Source organism: Plasmodium berghei (genome assembly GCF_900002375.2).
Source record: "Plasmodium berghei ANKA genome assembly, chromosome: 13".
In the NCBI taxonomy this organism is placed as follows: Eukaryota; Apicomplexa; class Aconoidasida; order Haemosporida; family Plasmodiidae; genus Plasmodium; species Plasmodium berghei.
The window spans coordinates 1,737,281-1,756,806 of NC_036171.2; the positions used below are offsets into that span (position 1 = coordinate 1,737,281).

Below are 19,526 nucleotides of genomic sequence, written 5' to 3' on the forward strand. Positions count from 1 at the left end.
AATATAATACTTAAAAAGTAAATAAAATATTAAACATCAATTTAAACAAATTCAAGGTATAAAATATATAACAAATAACTTAAACTTTTTTTTTGAAAATAAAAATTTTGTAATTTTCAAATTATACCCACATCATCAACCAACTGTTTATTTAAAAACATAGATCTATATGTATGTTATATAATTCTGTTTTTGAAAGAATTAAATATATATATGCATTTTTTTTACAAAAAAAAAGGAAATTTATCAAATTAAAAATGTTTCATTTGTTCTTTAAAATTGTTTAAAGATTTTTTTTTCTTAAATTAATATTAAATAAAAATTTGTAAAATTGTATATGTTGTGCAAATATATAAAATATATTATCGCTAACAATTTTATGCTATTTTTTTTTTTCATACAAATGTTGAAAATATGCATAACAATTTTAAGTATATACTTCAAAATATATATCGCACAGATATAAATAATATATGCATGTCATATTTTTGATAAAAAAATAAAAAAATATATTTTGTAATTTAATTTTTTTCGATTTACTCGTAAAATACCCAATGAATGAAAATTAATCGATTAAATGTATTTCACAAAAGGCTAAGAAAAAAAATGCATACACATATATATACGAATATAAACTTATACTTATGTTATTGCTATGAATCTAGAATTGTGGAAAATATTATTTATTTAAGTAATAAGTAAATGAAATATTTTAAAATTTGTCCCCAATATGAATATTATATATTCCATGGACAATATTACAAAGTTACATAAATATTAACGGATTTTTTTTTATTTTGTTAATTAAAAAAAATACAAATAAACAAAGCGTACATACGATGTGGTCACTAACATTTCCACAACACTGGTTGAGGTATCCATTCAGGGTTTCATTTGGCTAATACTCATTGTTTTTTTTTCAGTTTTACTATTTTTTCATGGGCAAACATCCAAGCCGCATTTGCTATTTCATTTTGAGAGGTTGTTCAAAAGGAAAGGCAAAATGAAAAATCTAATAATAATATTATAATTATGATAAAACTATTATATCAGTGATCTTCTCCAAAAAACTATATTTCCCTTTGAATCTCCTGAGATCATTAATGTGTCTATGTCGTTCACCACAACTGACATGACTGGCGCCTAAAATAAAAAAAAAAAAATAATAAAAAAAAAAAATAATAAAAAAAAAAAATAATAAAAAAAAAAAATAATAATAAAAAATAATAAAAAAAACATAAGACAGTTATAAAATGACCAAGCAAAGTCACAACTAAGCAGTCGATGCATCTCGAGATTTACCTTGTGATGCTTCAAAAGGATGAGTTTATAATTGGATTGTGGAAGCAAAGAACAAACATAAATGTTACCATCTTCTGATCCTGAAACAAGCCATCCACCACCAAATTTAGTATAACAACTTCTAATTGGTAAAAGAGCATGATTTATTCTTATTCTATGTTTAACAGATAAGTTTGTTATAATTCCTTTGTTTCCATACATACATTCGATTATTCCAATATGATTATCACAAGAATTGACAATAATAGTTGGTGGGGTGTGAATATATTTTCTTGGAACAAACTTAATACAAGTAATTGGTAATAATGAAAAAAGAAATCGGAATTTTATTTCTACTCGTTCATTATATAAGCATTCTAATAAATATATAGTTCCATTTTTAGACCCAGCAAATATATTTAAACAAGTATAATCCATTTCTAATGCTCTTATTTCACTTTCAACTTTAATCTTTTGATAAACTTGTCCACTATTTAAATTAACTATTCGTAAAAGAGATGTACAATTTGAACATAAAAATATATCCAGGTTTGTTGGAAATAATAATACAGATAAGGTTGCAGATGAATCTGAAAATACTTTTAATAAAAATCCTGTACTTACTTCCCATATTTTTATTGTTCTATCAATAGAGGATGATATTATTTTGTCTTCCGAAAAAGAAAATACTAAACATGTTATAGCTTTTCTATGTCCTGACAATTTTGATAATAAAACTGTTGACATTGAATTATCTTCAGATAATGCAAATGATGATTCATCTTTTATAGTTTCGTTAATATATTCAATTGTATTATTTTCATCTTGTTCTTCTTCAGGGGTGCTTAGCTCACTATTATTTATTTCTTCATTTGATAAGTTTCCTCTTTTTCGATTTCTAATAACTTCTTCTTCATGACTGGAATTGTTTACTATTCCATTTCCTTGACCACGTGTTTGAAAACTATCACTTTGTTCCATTTTGGTTCTAAAACATTTATATATATATATGATTCCATCTTTACACCCTACTGCTAATATTGTATAATTTTTATTTATTGAATTTTGGCCTATACATAAATATGTGATAGGTATATTACCTTTTATCATAATTTCATAAACGGGCTGTAATCCTTTTCCCAATTCAGGATTATACTTTTTACTATTATAAACATAATTATTATGTGGTAATGATTCTCTTAAAAGTTGAATAACTTGTTTTTTTTTTCCAACATTTTTTGTAGAAAATTTATCATAACTTTCTCGATAAATATCACTTTCATTTTTTAGATAAATTAAATTTTTATTTTCCATATCTTTAGTATTTTGCATGTTCCTAACTGAATGTGTGCTACTTTGATGATGTAATAAATTTATTTTATCTTCTTGAAATTTATCAGATTTGTTAAAATGTTGAAAATATCCATCTGTTTTATCAAATATGAGATTATTTCCATTTTTAATATATTGTTTATAATTATTTTCATTTTGAAACCAACGAGAATTAGCTGTTTCTGAATATTCAATTATATTATTATCATATGTATTAAAATGCTTTGAACTAATAAACATATCTTTTGAAATACTTTCTTCAGATATAAAATTATTTAAAAAATAAGTAGAACTCGTTGTCATTCTATTTACATGATCATTTAATATGTCGTAAATATCTAAAGCTCGAATATAAGTAGCATTACATGTTTTTGAAACTTTTTGTGCATACGAAACATCGTTAACATTTGGATTTAAATTGATTTTTTCATTAAAAATATTTTCCAATAAATACAATTTTGTACTTTTTTTTACATTAATAAGTGATGCTTCTTGTAATAGATGTAAAGCTGGTATTATTGATTCTTTATTTGTAGAATCAAATACAATAATAATACAAATTGAATTCTTTATATATTCAAAAAGAATTTCTTCTGAATTTGTATTATCTGAATATCCACAATCTACTATTTTTATTTGAGATAATTTATGATTAACTATATATGTATTATAGTTAGGATGATTAATACCATCAATTTCTTTTTTTTTATTTTTTTTTCTCAAAATATTTAAATTATTTTCATCCCCAAGCCTTACAAATAAGTCTTCTACCAAACTTGTCTTTCCTACTCCTTTTGGTCCACATATTAGAATGTCTATAACATTATCTCGCGTTTTATTTCCAACTTTTGTTAAATTTTGATGTTCTTTAAACTCTGTTAGATTGTTATCAAATATTTCTTTTTTATCTTTTACAACTGATGGAGTTTGATTAATATGGGATTGATTTTTTATAAAATTTTGTTCGTACATTTCATTATAAAGAATACTATTTATCATGTTTAATTGATCTTTTTTTACATTATTGGGGATATTTTTTTCATTTGCTTCATTAATTAAATTATGTTTTCCTTTAAAATAAGAAAATATATTCAACATTTTATTGTATCGTTCATTTAGTAAAGTATTTTTTTTTATATATTCTTCATTTTGTATCTCTAATTTTTTTATTTTATCTAAAAGTTTGGATAAATTCTGATCTGACATAGAATCTTGTTTTCTACTAATTTCATTATTATCACTAATATATTTTTTATGTTCATTCGATATATTTTTTTCTGTATTTTCTTCTTTCTGTTTTAATGAAAGGTTTTCCACTTTTTCTATCAAATTTTTTATAAGAACTTCATTATTTTTATTAATTTGTTCTAATACTTCTATTCTTTTTGTTAATTTCTGAGCATTTGCAGAAGCTTTTAACAATTTATTTTCAATTTCAATTTTTTCAGATTTTTCATTTTTCAATTCATTCATTAAAACCTGATTTTTTGAAAGTAAAGCACCAACTTCTTTTGCTTCATCTTTCAGCCTTCTTAATTGTCTTCTAGCTAATATTCCTTTCCATTTTAATTGAATTTTTTTTGTCGATTCTATTAATTTTAAATATCTAATCCTTTCTTTTTTAGATTTCCATATTGCTTGTATTTTACTGGCATAATAATTTTTTCTATATACTTTATATGATTGTCTTATTAAATATCCTCGAAAAGCTGACTGAATAATAATAGCACATTTTCTTTTATATAAAAATATTTTTCTTAATGCATATGCATATATATATGAACATATTAATTTTTGTGCATTTATCATTATTATTTTTTTTTTTTTTAAAATAATTAATATATTTCTTATCCATCTTTGTATAGTAACAATTTTTTTTTTTAATAATTTGTATTTTTTTTTTTCAATGTAACATTTATAATTTTTTTGTATTATTACTGCATTTAAACTTCGAAAGTCTTGTCTCATAGTTAATAAAATATTATATGCTTCTATTTTAAAAAAAGATAAAGTTTTACCAACATACCATATAAATTTATCATTGTCAATTACATTATTAGATAAATTATTTTCATATTGTGTAATATTTTTTTTTTCTATTAAATTTGGATTTTTAGAATATTGTTTTTTTAATACAGATCCATAAAATATGTTTTCTTGATTTTGTGTTTGTCTAATATGTTTAAGTGATTTAATATAATCTTGTATTTTATCTCTATTTTCTAATTTAGATAAAATATAATTAGCTTTTTCAGACAACGATTTATCACCATAATGTTTACTAAAAGCTGTTTTTTCCTCCTTTGTTAATAAAATATAATATTCATTTATACAATTTTGGTGAGTTAATCGAACTGGATATCCAGCCCTACTAACTTTGATAGCTTGTAATACACCACCATATTTTAATTGTTCATTAACTGAATGTCTATCAAATATATCTGGTACATTTTTCGAATTCGGTTTTATGCATCTAATAAAATGCGGTTCTGTTTGGTTTATTCGTGTCATTAATACATCTAACTGTTGTTTAAATTCACTAGAAACTGTTACAAACCTTTTCTTTTCAAAATTTCTTCTTAAATATTTTTTAAATAAATTATGTATATATTCATTCTGACTTTGTAATAAAACATTTTGTGCATCATCAGAAAGCTGATCTTTATTTTTTTCTAAGAATCCACATGAATTATACATAACTTTTCCAGCAAAATGCACAATAATAAAACTATTTGGATCTGTTTTTATAGATTCAAATCTTTTATTATTAGCATGTTTTGAAATAATCTTATTACAAAATGTCTTATCTTTACCACCAGGTATAAAGCTTTCTTCATCAAGCATACAAAATATTCCAAAGGGTTTGCTTTGTAATATATTTACACAATCTTTATTATCTGGAAAATCTAATGAGCTCCATTTTATTCCTTCTTCTATATATAACTTTTCTTCACATTTAAAAATAAAATTATTAAAAAAATATTGTAAACATTCATTTGTATAATTAATACATAATTGCTCAAAAGAATTTACTGGAAAAGATTCAAAACCAAATATATCTAAAACACCACAAAATAAATTTACATCTTTTATCAATCCTATTGATTCATTAGTTCGTTCTACTAATTTTAAAAATAAACAACCATAAATTGCTCGAGCTAAAGCATCACGTATATCACTAGCCATTGCTGAGGTAACTGGTTTTTTGAAATGTTCATTATTAGCTATTATAGTTTTATAACATAATGCATCTTTTAATGTATCTACATCTATATCTAATAAATAAGCCGCATTATTTAAATCTTCATATGTAGATTCTAAAATACATGATTCTTCTTTGTTATCATCATTATTAAATAATATATTACCAATATATAATATACCTTCTAAAATCTTAAAAATCTGATTTTGTTCATTTTCTTCTATTCCTACTATTTGCATAGCATACACAGTTGCTTCAAATTCCTCCAATTCATTAACATCATTTAATTCGTAAACACTTGATTTTGTTAAATATCGAAAATTTATATGATCCTTAAATCGTTTCAAATCTATTTTTATTTGTTTCACATTTTCTTTTTGTTTGAATTTATCACAAGATGGGAAATAATAATATTCATCATCATAATTATCACCATTTCCTAAATTCAACTTTTTATTTTTATAATATTGAACAGCACTACAAAGCTGATAAAAAATATGATAATTTCTTTCACCTTCTTGTTGATCACATACTCTAACTTTCTCCAAAAGATAAGTCAATATTTTTGCACCATATAGTTTTCCTTTTATATATCCATTATTACATATATCAAAATGTAGTTCTATATATTTTCCAAAACGACTAGAGTTATTATTTCTTAATGTTTTGGAGTTACCAAATGCTTCTAATAAAGGGTTACTTTCCAAAATCTGTGATTCTATTAGAGATCTTTTTTTTATATCAGAACCTGCACATGCTAAAAATTTCATTACATATTTTGTTGATTCTGTTTTACCAGCACCTGATTCACCACTTATTAATATTGTTTGTGATTTATTATTTTTGCACATTCCTAAATATGCACTATTAGATGTAGCAAAAATATGCGGGCTTTTGGATTTTATAGGCTGAATATGTTTTTCTAATATATTATCTGAATATAAATTTTTAATATTCTTAAACGGATTTATTGCAATAAGTATCGGACCAGTAAATGTATATATTTCATCAATATCAAATCGAATGTTTAAACTATGCAAAACTGATGCTTCATGGAGATGTGTCAGTTTTGTTAAATCTGGAGGCGCAGACAAACCATTAGAATTGAATATATCTGAAAAATGCACATATATATATACATATGTGAATGAAGAATTTATTACGCAAAATAAAGCAGAATCATGCACAATTAATTGTATTGTCTTACAAGCAAAAAAAAAACTATAATACATATCAAAATAAAAAGAAATGCAAACAAATTAAAAGTACTACGATATTAGTAGTTTACCTGTATTGCGAAGAAAAAACTCATCTCCTTCTTTTAAATTCACAATTTCATCATCATCAGTTTTTACAACAATATCTGTATCTTCTTTTATAATTTCTGCGCTTATCCATACCTAAAGGAAATATTATATGAAACAACAAAAAATAATATTTCGAAAATATTATAGATATGTACGTACTGATTTGACAAACTAGCAACTCACATTATATTAATACATATGATATACGTATATGCATATTCAATTTTTTGTTAATTACCTTTTCTTTGTGTTTAATAAATATTTTTGTCCCAACAACACATTTACTCGTAGGCTCCATTATACGACTTATATACACATAAAATGTTATTTTACTTTTTATATATCACTATATTATATTAACAGTATAACGCTTATTTTAATTTTTTAAATGACTTGTTAATGTATTTGATTCCCTATTACAAGAATATATACTGAGCATATAAATAAGTTGTCTTGGAAATTAGGGAAATAAAATTGATATATATATATATACAAATTATTATTTACAGAATATTTTATACTATTGTTAGTAAATTTTTTTGATTTTTTTAAATGCTGTTATTTAATTATAATTGTTTGAAGCCAGTTATACTGTTATGTAAATATACGAGTCGTTTGCAATTGTTTGTATATGAATGTATGCGATAATGCACTTGTATTGTTGTGCGTTTTATATTGGCTTATACTTGCATATAACGATTTGTATCTGTTTATAATTGTTTATGATTTCGTTAATTCTTATTAGGATGTATTACATATTTGCACATAATACATTGTTTTGGAAAAATATTCTCCATAATAAAAAAAAGTTTACAATTCCATTTTTCTTTTTGCATATTTTTATATTCCCAAGAAAACTAAATCAAATTAATGACATTTGATGCGTGCATGGATATAGGCCATTATATTATTTTAATTTATATATACTTTTTATTCACTTGTTAAGTATTTTGTTTTCGAAAAAAATGTATACCAAAATCCAAAAAAATAAAAATAGGGTAAAATATTATACTCCTAAACCAATGAAAAAAATATTAACGAAATAAAATCGTACAAATCTTACTTCAAAATTCAAAAAAGACAACTTATATTTAATAAAAAAAAAGATAATAATACAAAAATGTCATAAAACGAATTAAAGGAGAAAAGAACAAGAACGAATAATAAAATAAACATAAAATAAATCATAAAATAAAATAAATAAAAAAGTTTAAGCAGTACAAAAAATTGCTACTGCGCAAGTTTACTGCAATTCTTTATTTTAACAGTATGATAACATATACAATTAAAAATATTCTTATAAATAAAAATTCGGCACTTATACATATTAAAATAATTTTATAAATGTATATATTTCTTAACTGTGGAAAACAAAATACAAAAGTATATACAAAAAAAAAATAAAAAATAATGCATATGTGTGTAATATATATAAAATAATTTCAATAACTTTTTCAAAATTTTAAGAAAAAAATATTAAATATATATAATAAATATATTTATAATTCCTTGTTTTATTTTCTTCGGTTATGTGTTGATCATTCTGTTTGCATATAAATTGATGATAATTCTTTTTCACAAAAAAAAAAAAATGAAAAAAAATTTATAGCTTTTCATTCAATGCTATAACGAAATAAGCCCAGGGGGAAATACACACATATATACTTGTATATGCATGCCTTATATATATAGTACCTTAAAGAATCACTACACAGTATAAACTAACACACTAATAGTTAAATAATAATGATAATGATAATAGTGATATACCATAAAACGTTGCTATGTACATAAGGCAGTTTACATGGGTACTTTCCATAGCCCCAATAAAATATACTCTCAGTTTTTTTTTTTTTTTTCTCACACACACGTATATAATCTATATATTTATCAACTAATACGGAAATAGGAAATGCTTCCAAAAATAGCTAAGCTTTTTCCATCAAAAAAATGCAGTTCATATATCTTATATATTCAGAATATGAGTTTAAATATTATTAAATTTAATGAGCATCATGCAGAAAAGAAAAAATTGTTATATCAATAGAAATTTAAAAATTAAAATGTAGAGATATTCTGTAAAATTGTTTGAAAAAATATATCTATATACCAAAAATTATAAATCAGTTAAAATAAATCATTGCATTGTTATTCTTCGTTTCATTCATCTTTTAAATAAATAATAAATTTTTAACTTTTAAAAAAAAAGGTATTATATAGATCTCTCTCTATATTTGTGTGTGCATGCAAGTAAATATACAAATATACATAAATGAGTATGAAATATTATATATGTGCACATAAAACAAAGTTAATTTGATAACTATACCGAATTTAAAACGTCATTTACTTTTTTAATATTCATTCTGCATTGATCAATTTCATTTTGGAGTTGTATTTTGACATGCTCCAATTTTTCATTCCCGATATTTTTGCATGCATTATTTTTTTTCTGTTCATTTAAAATTATACTTTTATATTGATTTATTTTTTGGTTTAATTCAGTTGTCAATTCACTTTTGTGATTTTTAAGAGAATCAATTATTTTTTCTTCTTTTGTATTAGTATTCCCTAATTCTGAAAATTGATTTCTTGCTTCTTTTATTATTATTTTCCTTTCTTCTTCTGTTAAAACAACGGGTGCACATCTCGGTGGCACAACCATACATTTTTGTTCAAGGAATGCTTCATTCAGTTTTTTTTTTTCTTCGTTTTTATTTTTTCCAATATATATAGGTAAATCTTTTAAGGCTTCATAATTTTTTGTCTCCTCTAAAATTTTAGATAATGGCTTTCTATGCGGTATTTTATCAACTTCATATTCCTTTTCGATTTTTTCTAAAAAAAAGAAAAAATAAGACTAAGAATATATAACACATTGTAACCAATCTATTATATACATTCCCTTTATGTCACATTTTATGCACATATGCTTCTATTTTATAATAATTTATGCTTTAACTTTTAAAAACGGGGTAGCTAATTTTATATTTGGGGATATTCTCTTCTTCATTCTGATTTTTTTCGTCCTCTTCTTTTTTTTTTTTAACAGTTTTTTTAGAACCTATTAGACCTGGATTAATTTTACAACTTTCCCCATACAAATTATAAAGTAATTTTCCAGCTTTGTTATCCAATCCAAAAGATTTCCAAAAATTTTTATGAGTTTCAGGTTTATTATATTCTACATCATCGTTCTCTTTTATATGTTTTACATCATCATTTCCCATCATTTTAATAAATACTATAATTTTGAAAATAAGAAAAAATAATTCATATATACATATGCACACACACTGTATATATTTATGCATATAACAAAAAAAATTAAAAATCGAGAGCCTATTTAAATTTTATTAAATGAAGCCTTTGCTTCAACAAGATTAAGTAAGAATTATGAGAAAAAAAATCTTAAAAACAATGTTTAATTATATTTATGATATTACGTTAAAATATTTTAATGTGCATAGCTATATTTTCCTTTTTTTTTAATTATATAATGCATAAAAATACAAAGGTATTGTTCCAATACATATTCGTATATGCATGTCTACTAAGAGTATTATTGTAATTGAAACTGTAAAAAAGGAGAAGAGAGTGAAAAAAAATATATTACTTAACAATATCGATATTACGAATGGTAAAAATTTTTAAAATTAATAAAGTATTTTATTTTTGCTTTAACAAAAAAAAAAAATATTAAGTAATAAAATAATGATGAAAGAACAATATATAAATAATATATATTTGTCTATAACATAAAATATAGTATTATGAATATTCCTCGGTTTGAGAGCGAAAAAATTATGATATTACAAAATAAAATACGAAGGATGCATATAAAAGATCATTTTTATTATTTAAATTAATATATCAAGTGATATTATAGAAATGTACGTATGTATATATATAAGAGTGCTTATGTTTATTTGGAAAAATGTAAAGGAACATATAATCATACGTACACACGTATATAATATTTACACAAATCAGTGTGTCTAAGCCAGAAAAGAAAAGCACCATATTTAATAATATTTTTTAAAAATTAAAAATGTAATATATCTTTGTCTTTATTCCCTTGTTCAAAAGATAAAAATAAGATGTTATTAAAATAATTACGAAATAAATAATGGCTTTAATGCTAGTTAAAATTTATAATTGTATGTTTTTTGATGAACATCAATTAAAGCTTATTTTTGGTATTCTCATTTATAAATATATATGCATACTTATTTTTCCTTCTAATACTAATTCCTTATATTTTCACATAATCGTATGTAAGGCCGTTTATTTTATTATTTTGTTATTTTTTTTTTAGCTAGCTATACTATAATTTTTTGACTTTGGCTAGTTTCTTTCACTGAAACATGAACTGTTCATTCATATTCCATACTTGCAAAGAATTGTCAACACCAACCGTAGCGGCGAGGAAGGTGGTGTTGTTTGCCCAAGACATGTCATATACACTTCCAATATGCCCCCCATGCACAAACAATAACTGCTTAGGTATTTTTTTAGGATTGTTATAAATATCATCTTCTAATTTTTTGATTTGCTCATAATTTTCTGAATTTCTGGAAATGTCCCAAATACACGCAGTTCCGTCATCTGAACATGTTCCAAAAATACCTGACTGCATCAGGGAAAATTTAATTCTGTTAATACTTTGTGTGTGATAATCAATTTTAAGTAAAGACTCTTTATTGCACCTCATATCCCAAATAGATATTAAACCGTCACTATATCCACAAGCAAAAATATATTCAGAAAAATTATCAAAAGAAAAACTATTCATTGGTTGATTATGATCTTTATAACTAATTTCTGGTTTTGTAAAAAAATTTTTTTTTCTTATATCATATATGCTCATATATCCATTATCATCGCATACACCAAGAATATTATTAAATTTTGAATGAAAAAAAATATCATTTAATGTCGTTTCTTCATTTTTATTTATCCATGTACATAAAGGGCTTAAAGTTGGAGTATTTTCATATATTTTTATATTATAATCTGCACCTTTTCCTACTTTATTTATTCCATATGTTCTGGGAACATCATTACTTTTTGTTCCCTTGTTAATATCCCAAAGACATATACTTCCATCTGAAGCGCATGAAGCTAATAGTAAATTACTTGTATTTATTTCACCAAAATTTTCATCATTTGCGTTTTCTGTATCGTTTTCATTGTCTTTTATGTCATTCTTTGTATTCTTATTATCACCAACATTAGTATAGTTATCATATATTTTATTTATATTCCAACATAGCCCACTACCTTCACTCCCATGCCCTTTTAATATCATTTGTGGATAGCAAGTAGTTATATCGGAAGGGAAAGAAGGATGTTTTGTATAATCAAATAATAATATATTTCCATTATAAGTTTGTGTAACTATAAAAAAGGAATTATTTGGTAAATGTGTTGCTCTTATAACTTCTCCTGGATGTAACAATTTTGCTTTAATTTCAAAAGACGGTAATGGATGGCCTCTTTTTTTTTTTTTATTATTTATAAAGCCAGTATAATTTTCATATTGTAATACATCTTCTTTAGCTGAATATAATGGAGATTTTGTTTCACCTATATATACATATTCAGAATCTTGATTGGATGTGTGTGTACCTAATAATATCTTATTAGTAAAATATCCTGTTTTTGATTTAAAAGAATTTTCAACACCTATAAATTCAACAGTTAACGAAGGCCAATCTAATTTATGTTTTAAAAGCGAACTATATAAAAATGGGGTATTTCTTCTCCATATTATATACTTTTCATGTGTTATATCAACTTTGGTATTTTCATTGGCTTCACTTTCTTCGGGATATTTAGGTTCGTATGCATTATTTAAATCATAACTTTTATTTTTTTCAGCTATTACATCCATCATTTTTTTTTTCTAAAAATATGTACACACACATATATATCTTTTATGTGCCATTTAAACATACATAAAGAAGTGTATGTTTTTTATCCTTTCCTCGTTACTTTGTGAAAATATTCGTGTGTATGTGCATATTATTATTGTGTAATCATATATATCGTATTAATTCCCTTATTTATGAATGAAGAAAATAAAAAAATTAACAAAATATAGCCACTTTTTAAAAAGCTTTCAAAATAGAAAAACTGAGATAAACGAAATTAATTTGTGTTCTTAAATATATACTTATATGCATGTGCTAAATATAACATTCATATTCTAAAGCATGTATATGTCATTTGAAAAATCATGATTTTTTTAATTACCCCCAAAATAAAAATGTGTTAAAAAAATTCTCTTAATTTTTTTTTATTTATACTTAATGCTAAACGAGGAAAATACAGTCCCGGGAAAAAAATTAATAAGAAATATTTTACTACTATGTATAAATAATAAATTGTTTTAGATCCTCATAATTTGTTTTTTTTTGCATATTTTACTTTTATTGATTATTTTGCGGGATATTCGCGATTTTTTTTTATTTGAATTTTTTGCTTATTCTGTATACAATATATTTTTTTTCTTTATGCTTCTTATTTTTATTTGTGCTACACAGAAATGTCCAGCCTCTTATTATTGTAATTTGACGAATCAGTGCAAATAGCATGGATATATTAAATAAAATAATGCTTCGAAATATAATAAAATGCAGTGATTTAATTTTGAATTTATGGGATTAGCCTCATTTTGTGTAAATATAATCAAAAATATTCACACAAGATGCATCAATGTGAAATTTATTTTACACATGATCGTTTAGGATGTATAACAAATAAAAAAAAAAAAATTAATAATATAAAAGGAATTTGCATTCTTTGTATATTTGTCTATGATTTATTTTCTGTTTTTTTTTATTTGAAGCTTAAAAGGGATATTCATAAAGCTTTGAAAATAATGAGAAAATATTATCATACTTTGTTGAAAATATGTTTTCTTCAAATATCCATAAAAGGCACACATACATATAAACTATAAGCTTATAGTAACATATTAAATAGTAAGCAGAAAATAGTGGGATGCAAATGAAGCATATACTATACGTTTCCACACAGTTATAAATACATAAAAATACATGAACGAAAAAAGTAATGAACATATATTCTCATTTCATCTTAATCCATTTAATATATTTTTTGCAATTCAATCTTAGGAAAAATATTAAAAAATTTTAAATTAAAAACTTAATAATATATATATATATATATTTACATAAATAATGGCAATCAAATTGAGACATTCTTGAATTCTACAATAAATGCATTTTTAAATAAATCATCATTATAATTCATATATGTCTTTTTATAATACGAAATGTGTATATATATATATTATCCAAAATTAATTTTTTTCTATTAAAAGACCATAATATTATACTATGCAACCATGCATCCCCCAAAGGGAATATACACATGTCTATCTCAAATAGGACGTAAATAGTTTTTGCAAAAGCATTTCCTAATTATTATGAACTAAAAGATGTGTTTAATTTCTTAATTAAAAATGTATTGATAAAATATGTATACAAACATATGCATATAATTAATTGAACATATATTTTTGTACACACACATTTGATATTTTCTTGATTTTTCTTTTATACAATATATGGAATATAAGCACATTCGATTTGTGAACAATACAAAATAGGGAAAATCGATTTTTTTATTTATAATATATAGGACAAAAAATTAATATCAATAAAATAAGGGAACATAATTTCAGATTAAATGTTCTACACAAATATATGCATTTTCTCTTCTACATATGTATGACATTATTCTCTTAATTCTACTGATAAAAAAAAAAAAAAAAAACATATTGCAGTTTCTAGCTAAATATCCAAATACAATATTTTAAATTGCTCTGAAAAATAATTTTAAATTAAATGGAAAAAACAATTTTATATTATTTCAAAGAATATGGTATGTATATATATATACACACGTTTTATTATTTCCATTTTTTCAGATTTTTAACTGTATTTTTCTGTTTGAACATTATTGTTCATTCTTTGTATACTTTGGTTGTGGTTGTATTGTGTGTAATATTTTTTTACAACTTATTTAACTTTTTATTTTTTTATTATTAATTTTATGTATAATATTTTAAAAAATGAAAATGGCTAACTGCAAAAATACACGTGAAATTGTTACATTGTATTAGATATATATATATATTATATATATATATGTATGTATTATATATGAATATTTTTTGTTTTTTTTATATACAAATTTAAGTCTTCAACTTCATGCCAAGTTTGCTATGCATATTTTTTAAGCATTTACAATTTTGCTTGTACCATACATTTTATTTGATTACCAAAAAATATATATTGCACACTGTATATGTTCTATTTTCCAATCTGGTTACGATGCATATCTTATATGAAAAAAAATATGGTTTTGTATAAAATTTTAATTATAAAAAGATATTAATACATAAATACGATATAAATTGAAAAAAAAATGAAAGATTAAAAATATTTATACTTTATTATTATATGAATATGTTTATTCATATACAACAATATGTAATCATAAAAAATAAAATAGAAATTTGACATAGTGAGTAGCGTATATATATATATATGTTAAAAAAAAGACGCACATGTGTATGTAATACTACTTCATTGTCTAACATTTTCTTTCCGATAAATAATAAATATTATATAGTACATATTACTTAAAATTTGTACATATTTTTCGAAAATTTCTGTGCACCTTTATTTTGTTTTTTAATATTACACACAGAATAAAAAACAGGAAGACATCAATCGATATGAGCCAACAAATCGATAAACGTCAAATTGATAATAAATATATATGTTTATATGTCTTTAAAAAAAATTTATATACTTATAAATATATAAAAATAATGAATGATCAAAAAAATGAAGGCAATATTCCGGATTATTCAAATAACTCAAAAGAAGGATGGAGCCTTTTTCATGAAAAAATAATTGAATCGACACGTGGAAGTATTCAGTATGATGAAACACAATTAATTGACAATTCTGTTATCGATTTAAAAAGTTCAAACAGATTTAGTTTTACTATATCTTCTACTGGAATAGTTTCGCCAGAAGAATCTGAAGTTGCTAAGGTATAAATCCGAAAAAAAAAATTAAAACAGTTGTTTTCTATTTTCTTCTAAATATTCCAAATTATCACGATTTCTAAATTAAGTTATATTGCACATTATGAAGTATATATTTTTTATATTCATAAAAAATTATTTATAGAAAATACTGAAAATATGTAATTTAAGAGATATATTTATGAAGGAATATCCTGATATTGATACGACACTTATCAGAAGTAACACATTGTCTGAAGCAGATAAAGAAAAAGATACTGATCATTTAAAATCCTCAGAGCCTTTATACGATCTGAAAAATGCTTTAATTTTAAAAAAATGTAATGCCTTTATAAACTGTGTGGAAGGAATTTTCTTTGTCCATTGGGATCCCGATTCTGATGTTGGACCCCAAAGTACTCGCTTCATTACTTCGTATTTTGTTCACTTCTTATTCTTCTTATTTTCTGAGAAATGCGTGTATATAAATGTCACTACTTTTCAAATATAGCTAGTTTGTATAGCCATATTATATGATTTTCCTATAGCGACCTAATCGGAACATGCCCAAATTGATTAAATAATATTTTTTTTTTACAGAGGCGGAAGAATGCAATGAAAATAATAAAATAAAAGGGCATAATGAAATAAAAACAACAGAAGAATATTTAGAAGCAATTCAAGAAATAATGACAACAGCTCAAGATCCAGCATGTAAAAGTTTTTGTTATCAAAGATTAAAATATTTAGAACAAAAATTTGATTTTCACATAATGTTTAATGGGCCTTTAGAATTAAAAGAAACTGCAAATATAAAACATCGAGATTTTTACAACATAAGGAAAGTGGATGCACATGTGCATCATTCAGCATGTATGCAACAAAAATCACTATTAAGATTTATACGAGAAAAATATAATACAGAACCAGATACGATTGTATATGTAAATGAAAATGGGAAAAAAATAAAATTAAAAGAGTTATTTGATGATGAATTAAAATTTTCTGCTCATCAAGCAACAGTTGATAACTTAGATGTTCACGCATTAGGAAATTGTTTTCATAGGTTTGATCTTTTTAACGAAAAATATAATCCTTTTGGACAAAAATTGTTAAGAGATATATTCTTAAAGACTGATAATTATATAGAAGGCAAATATTTAGCAGAAATTACAAAACAAGAAATAAATATTTTAGAAAAATCAAAATATCAACATGTTGAATGGCGTATATCTATTTATGGTAAAGACAAAAATGAATGGTCCAAGTTAGCTAAATGGGTTCTAAATAATAATCTAACAAGTGTTAGAGTACGATGGATAATACAAATACCTAGATTATATCATATTTATAAAAAAAGAAAATTAATACATTCGTTTCAAGATTTTTTATCAAATATATTTGAACCTTGTTTTGAAGCTATAAAAAATCCTGAACAAAATAAAGATATTTTTTTATTCTTAAAACAAATAGTTGGATGGGATAGTGTAGATGATGAATCAATTATTTCGAAATATACATTAAAAGGTGGTGTTCTTCCTAGTCCCGATAAATATATTAGTGACAATAATCCACCTTATTCATATTATGCTTATTATATGTATGCTAATATAAGAACATTGAATGATTTTATGATCGCTAGAAAATTGAGGCCTTTAACTTTTAGGTATAGTCTTATTTTTAATCTATACATATAACAATATATATCCTACTTCTACACATATTTACTTTCTTTTTAGACCCCATTGTGGAGAAATCGGAAACATCAGTCATTTAGCATCTATGTTTCTATTAGCTAACAGAATAAATCATGGAATAGCTTTAAGAAAATCACCTGTCCTTTTATATTTATATTATTTAAAACAAATAGGGTTAGCTATGTCTCCTTTATCTAATAATGCCCTATTTTTATCTATAGGTAAAGAAGAGCACTGTTTTTTTTTTTTTTTTTTTTTTGAAAAATTATTTTCCTTAATTTAGCTATCCATTATATAATATACAAATTTTCATTACATTTAACCAAAATTATTATAATTTTTTTCATTTTATTTATAGAAAAAAATCCATTTAAACAATTTTTTAAGATTGGATTGAATGTATCATTATCCACTGATGATCCTTTGATGTTTCATTTCACTAGCGAACCATTATTAGAAGAATATTCTGTTTGTGCAGTAAGAATTTGGTTCTAAGAAATAGATGCGTATAATCTTTTACAAGTTAAACATTATATGAATGCATCTATTTATATTCAATATAATCATTTTTCCCTTTGAAGCATGTTTGGAGATTGACAACAATGGATTTGTGCGAAATTGCTAGAAATTCTATAATTCAAAGGTAAGGAAATATATGACTTATTATCAAATGCATTGTCATGAATGAAATAAAACAGAGGTCCATCTACATATCTATGTGCATACACACATGCATGTCTGTTATTTATTTACAGCGGATATGAGCCATCATTTAAAAGACATTGGTTGGGAAAGGGGGGAGAAAACAGCTCACCCAATTTTACAAGCACCCCAGAAAAAACAAATATTCCTAAAACCCGAATGTCTTATAGGTAAAGAAAAACTAAGGATAAAATTTATTATATAAATATTTCAAAGTTTGTTTTTTGTTTTTTTAACTATAATATACATTTTATTTTCATGTATTTTTATACTTGTTTAATACAGAAAAAAAACATGGAATGAAGAAAATGAAAATATCATAAGGCTTGCTAATTATTTTAATAAATCATAGATGTTCACATTTTTATAATTCAGTGACAATTTGAATTTTTATAAAATGGGGTGCAAGTTATTTCAACTACTAGAGCAGTACATAAATAACACGAATTTATGGATGTAACTTGTATTATTTAGTAATTGATTTATAAACCTTAATATATAACATTTTTAATAAACTATATATATATGTATATGATGTGCTGTTTGTCTTTTCACGTTTGTGCTTAATCTTAAAATATATATGAACTTAACCATATAATATATGTACATACAAATTAAAGGCATTGAAAAATGTATAATTTTTTTTTTGATAAAGCATGCGAAATTGCTTAAACGAGCTCGAGTTTGCGCATTTTAATTTGTCACACTAAGAAAGTTAAAAAAAAAAAAAAAAATCACAAAAAATGAGCAAAACCAGATGCTTTTCAAACTGTAATAACAATTAAACAATAAGAATTTTTGTGAGGAATATATTTTTTTCATGAACTGTTCTGTCAAAACATAAGTTAAATCAGCAATAGTAGTAATATTTATTTTTGCTAATATTTTTAAAAAAATAAAAAATGTAATTCTAACGTCCTAATAAAAAAACAGGT

At 23.4% G+C, this 19,526-nt stretch overlaps 4 protein-coding genes across 4 annotated transcripts; 1 reads left to right on the plus strand and 3 right to left on the minus strand.

The window, feature by feature from the left end:
- Positions 1–1,044: 1,044 nt before the first annotated feature.
- On the minus strand, positions 1,045–7,420 carry PBANKA_1344100 (myosin F, putative; the record flags this gene model as incomplete). Its single annotated transcript, XM_034567065.1, has 4 exons — positions 1,045–1,143; positions 1,303–6,929; positions 7,104–7,215; positions 7,361–7,420. 4 exons carry the CDS (start codon positions 7,418–7,420, stop codon positions 1,045–1,047), a joined length of 5,898 nt encoding a protein of 1,965 aa, XP_034423598.1.
- Positions 7,421–9,445: 2,025 nt separating this feature from the next.
- PBANKA_1344200 (conserved Plasmodium protein, unknown function) lies at positions 9,446–10,436 on the minus strand (the record flags this gene model as incomplete). The annotated part of the gene is made up of 2 exons (XM_034567066.1): positions 9,446–9,960; positions 10,085–10,436. 2 exons carry the CDS (start codon positions 10,434–10,436, stop codon positions 9,446–9,448), a joined length of 867 nt encoding a protein of 288 aa, XP_034423599.1.
- Positions 10,437–11,479: 1,043 nt separating this feature from the next.
- PBANKA_1344300 (chromatin assembly factor 1 subunit B, putative) lies at positions 11,480–13,021 on the minus strand (the record flags this gene model as incomplete). The annotated part of the gene is made up of 1 exon (XM_034567067.1): positions 11,480–13,021. The coding sequence occupies one exon, from the start codon at positions 13,019–13,021 to the stop codon at positions 11,480–11,482; it is 1,542 nt and encodes a 513-aa protein (XP_034423600.1).
- Positions 13,022–15,991: 2,970 nt separating this feature from the next.
- Positions 15,992–18,943, plus strand: PBANKA_1344400 (AMP deaminase, putative; the record flags this gene model as incomplete). The annotated part of the gene is made up of 8 exons (XM_034567068.1): positions 15,992–16,219; positions 16,359–16,608; positions 16,793–17,858; positions 17,932–18,110; positions 18,248–18,366; positions 18,471–18,532; positions 18,645–18,761; positions 18,877–18,943. 8 exons carry the CDS (start codon positions 15,992–15,994, stop codon positions 18,941–18,943), a joined length of 2,088 nt encoding a protein of 695 aa, XP_034423601.1.
- Positions 18,944–19,526: the final 583 nt, after the last annotated feature.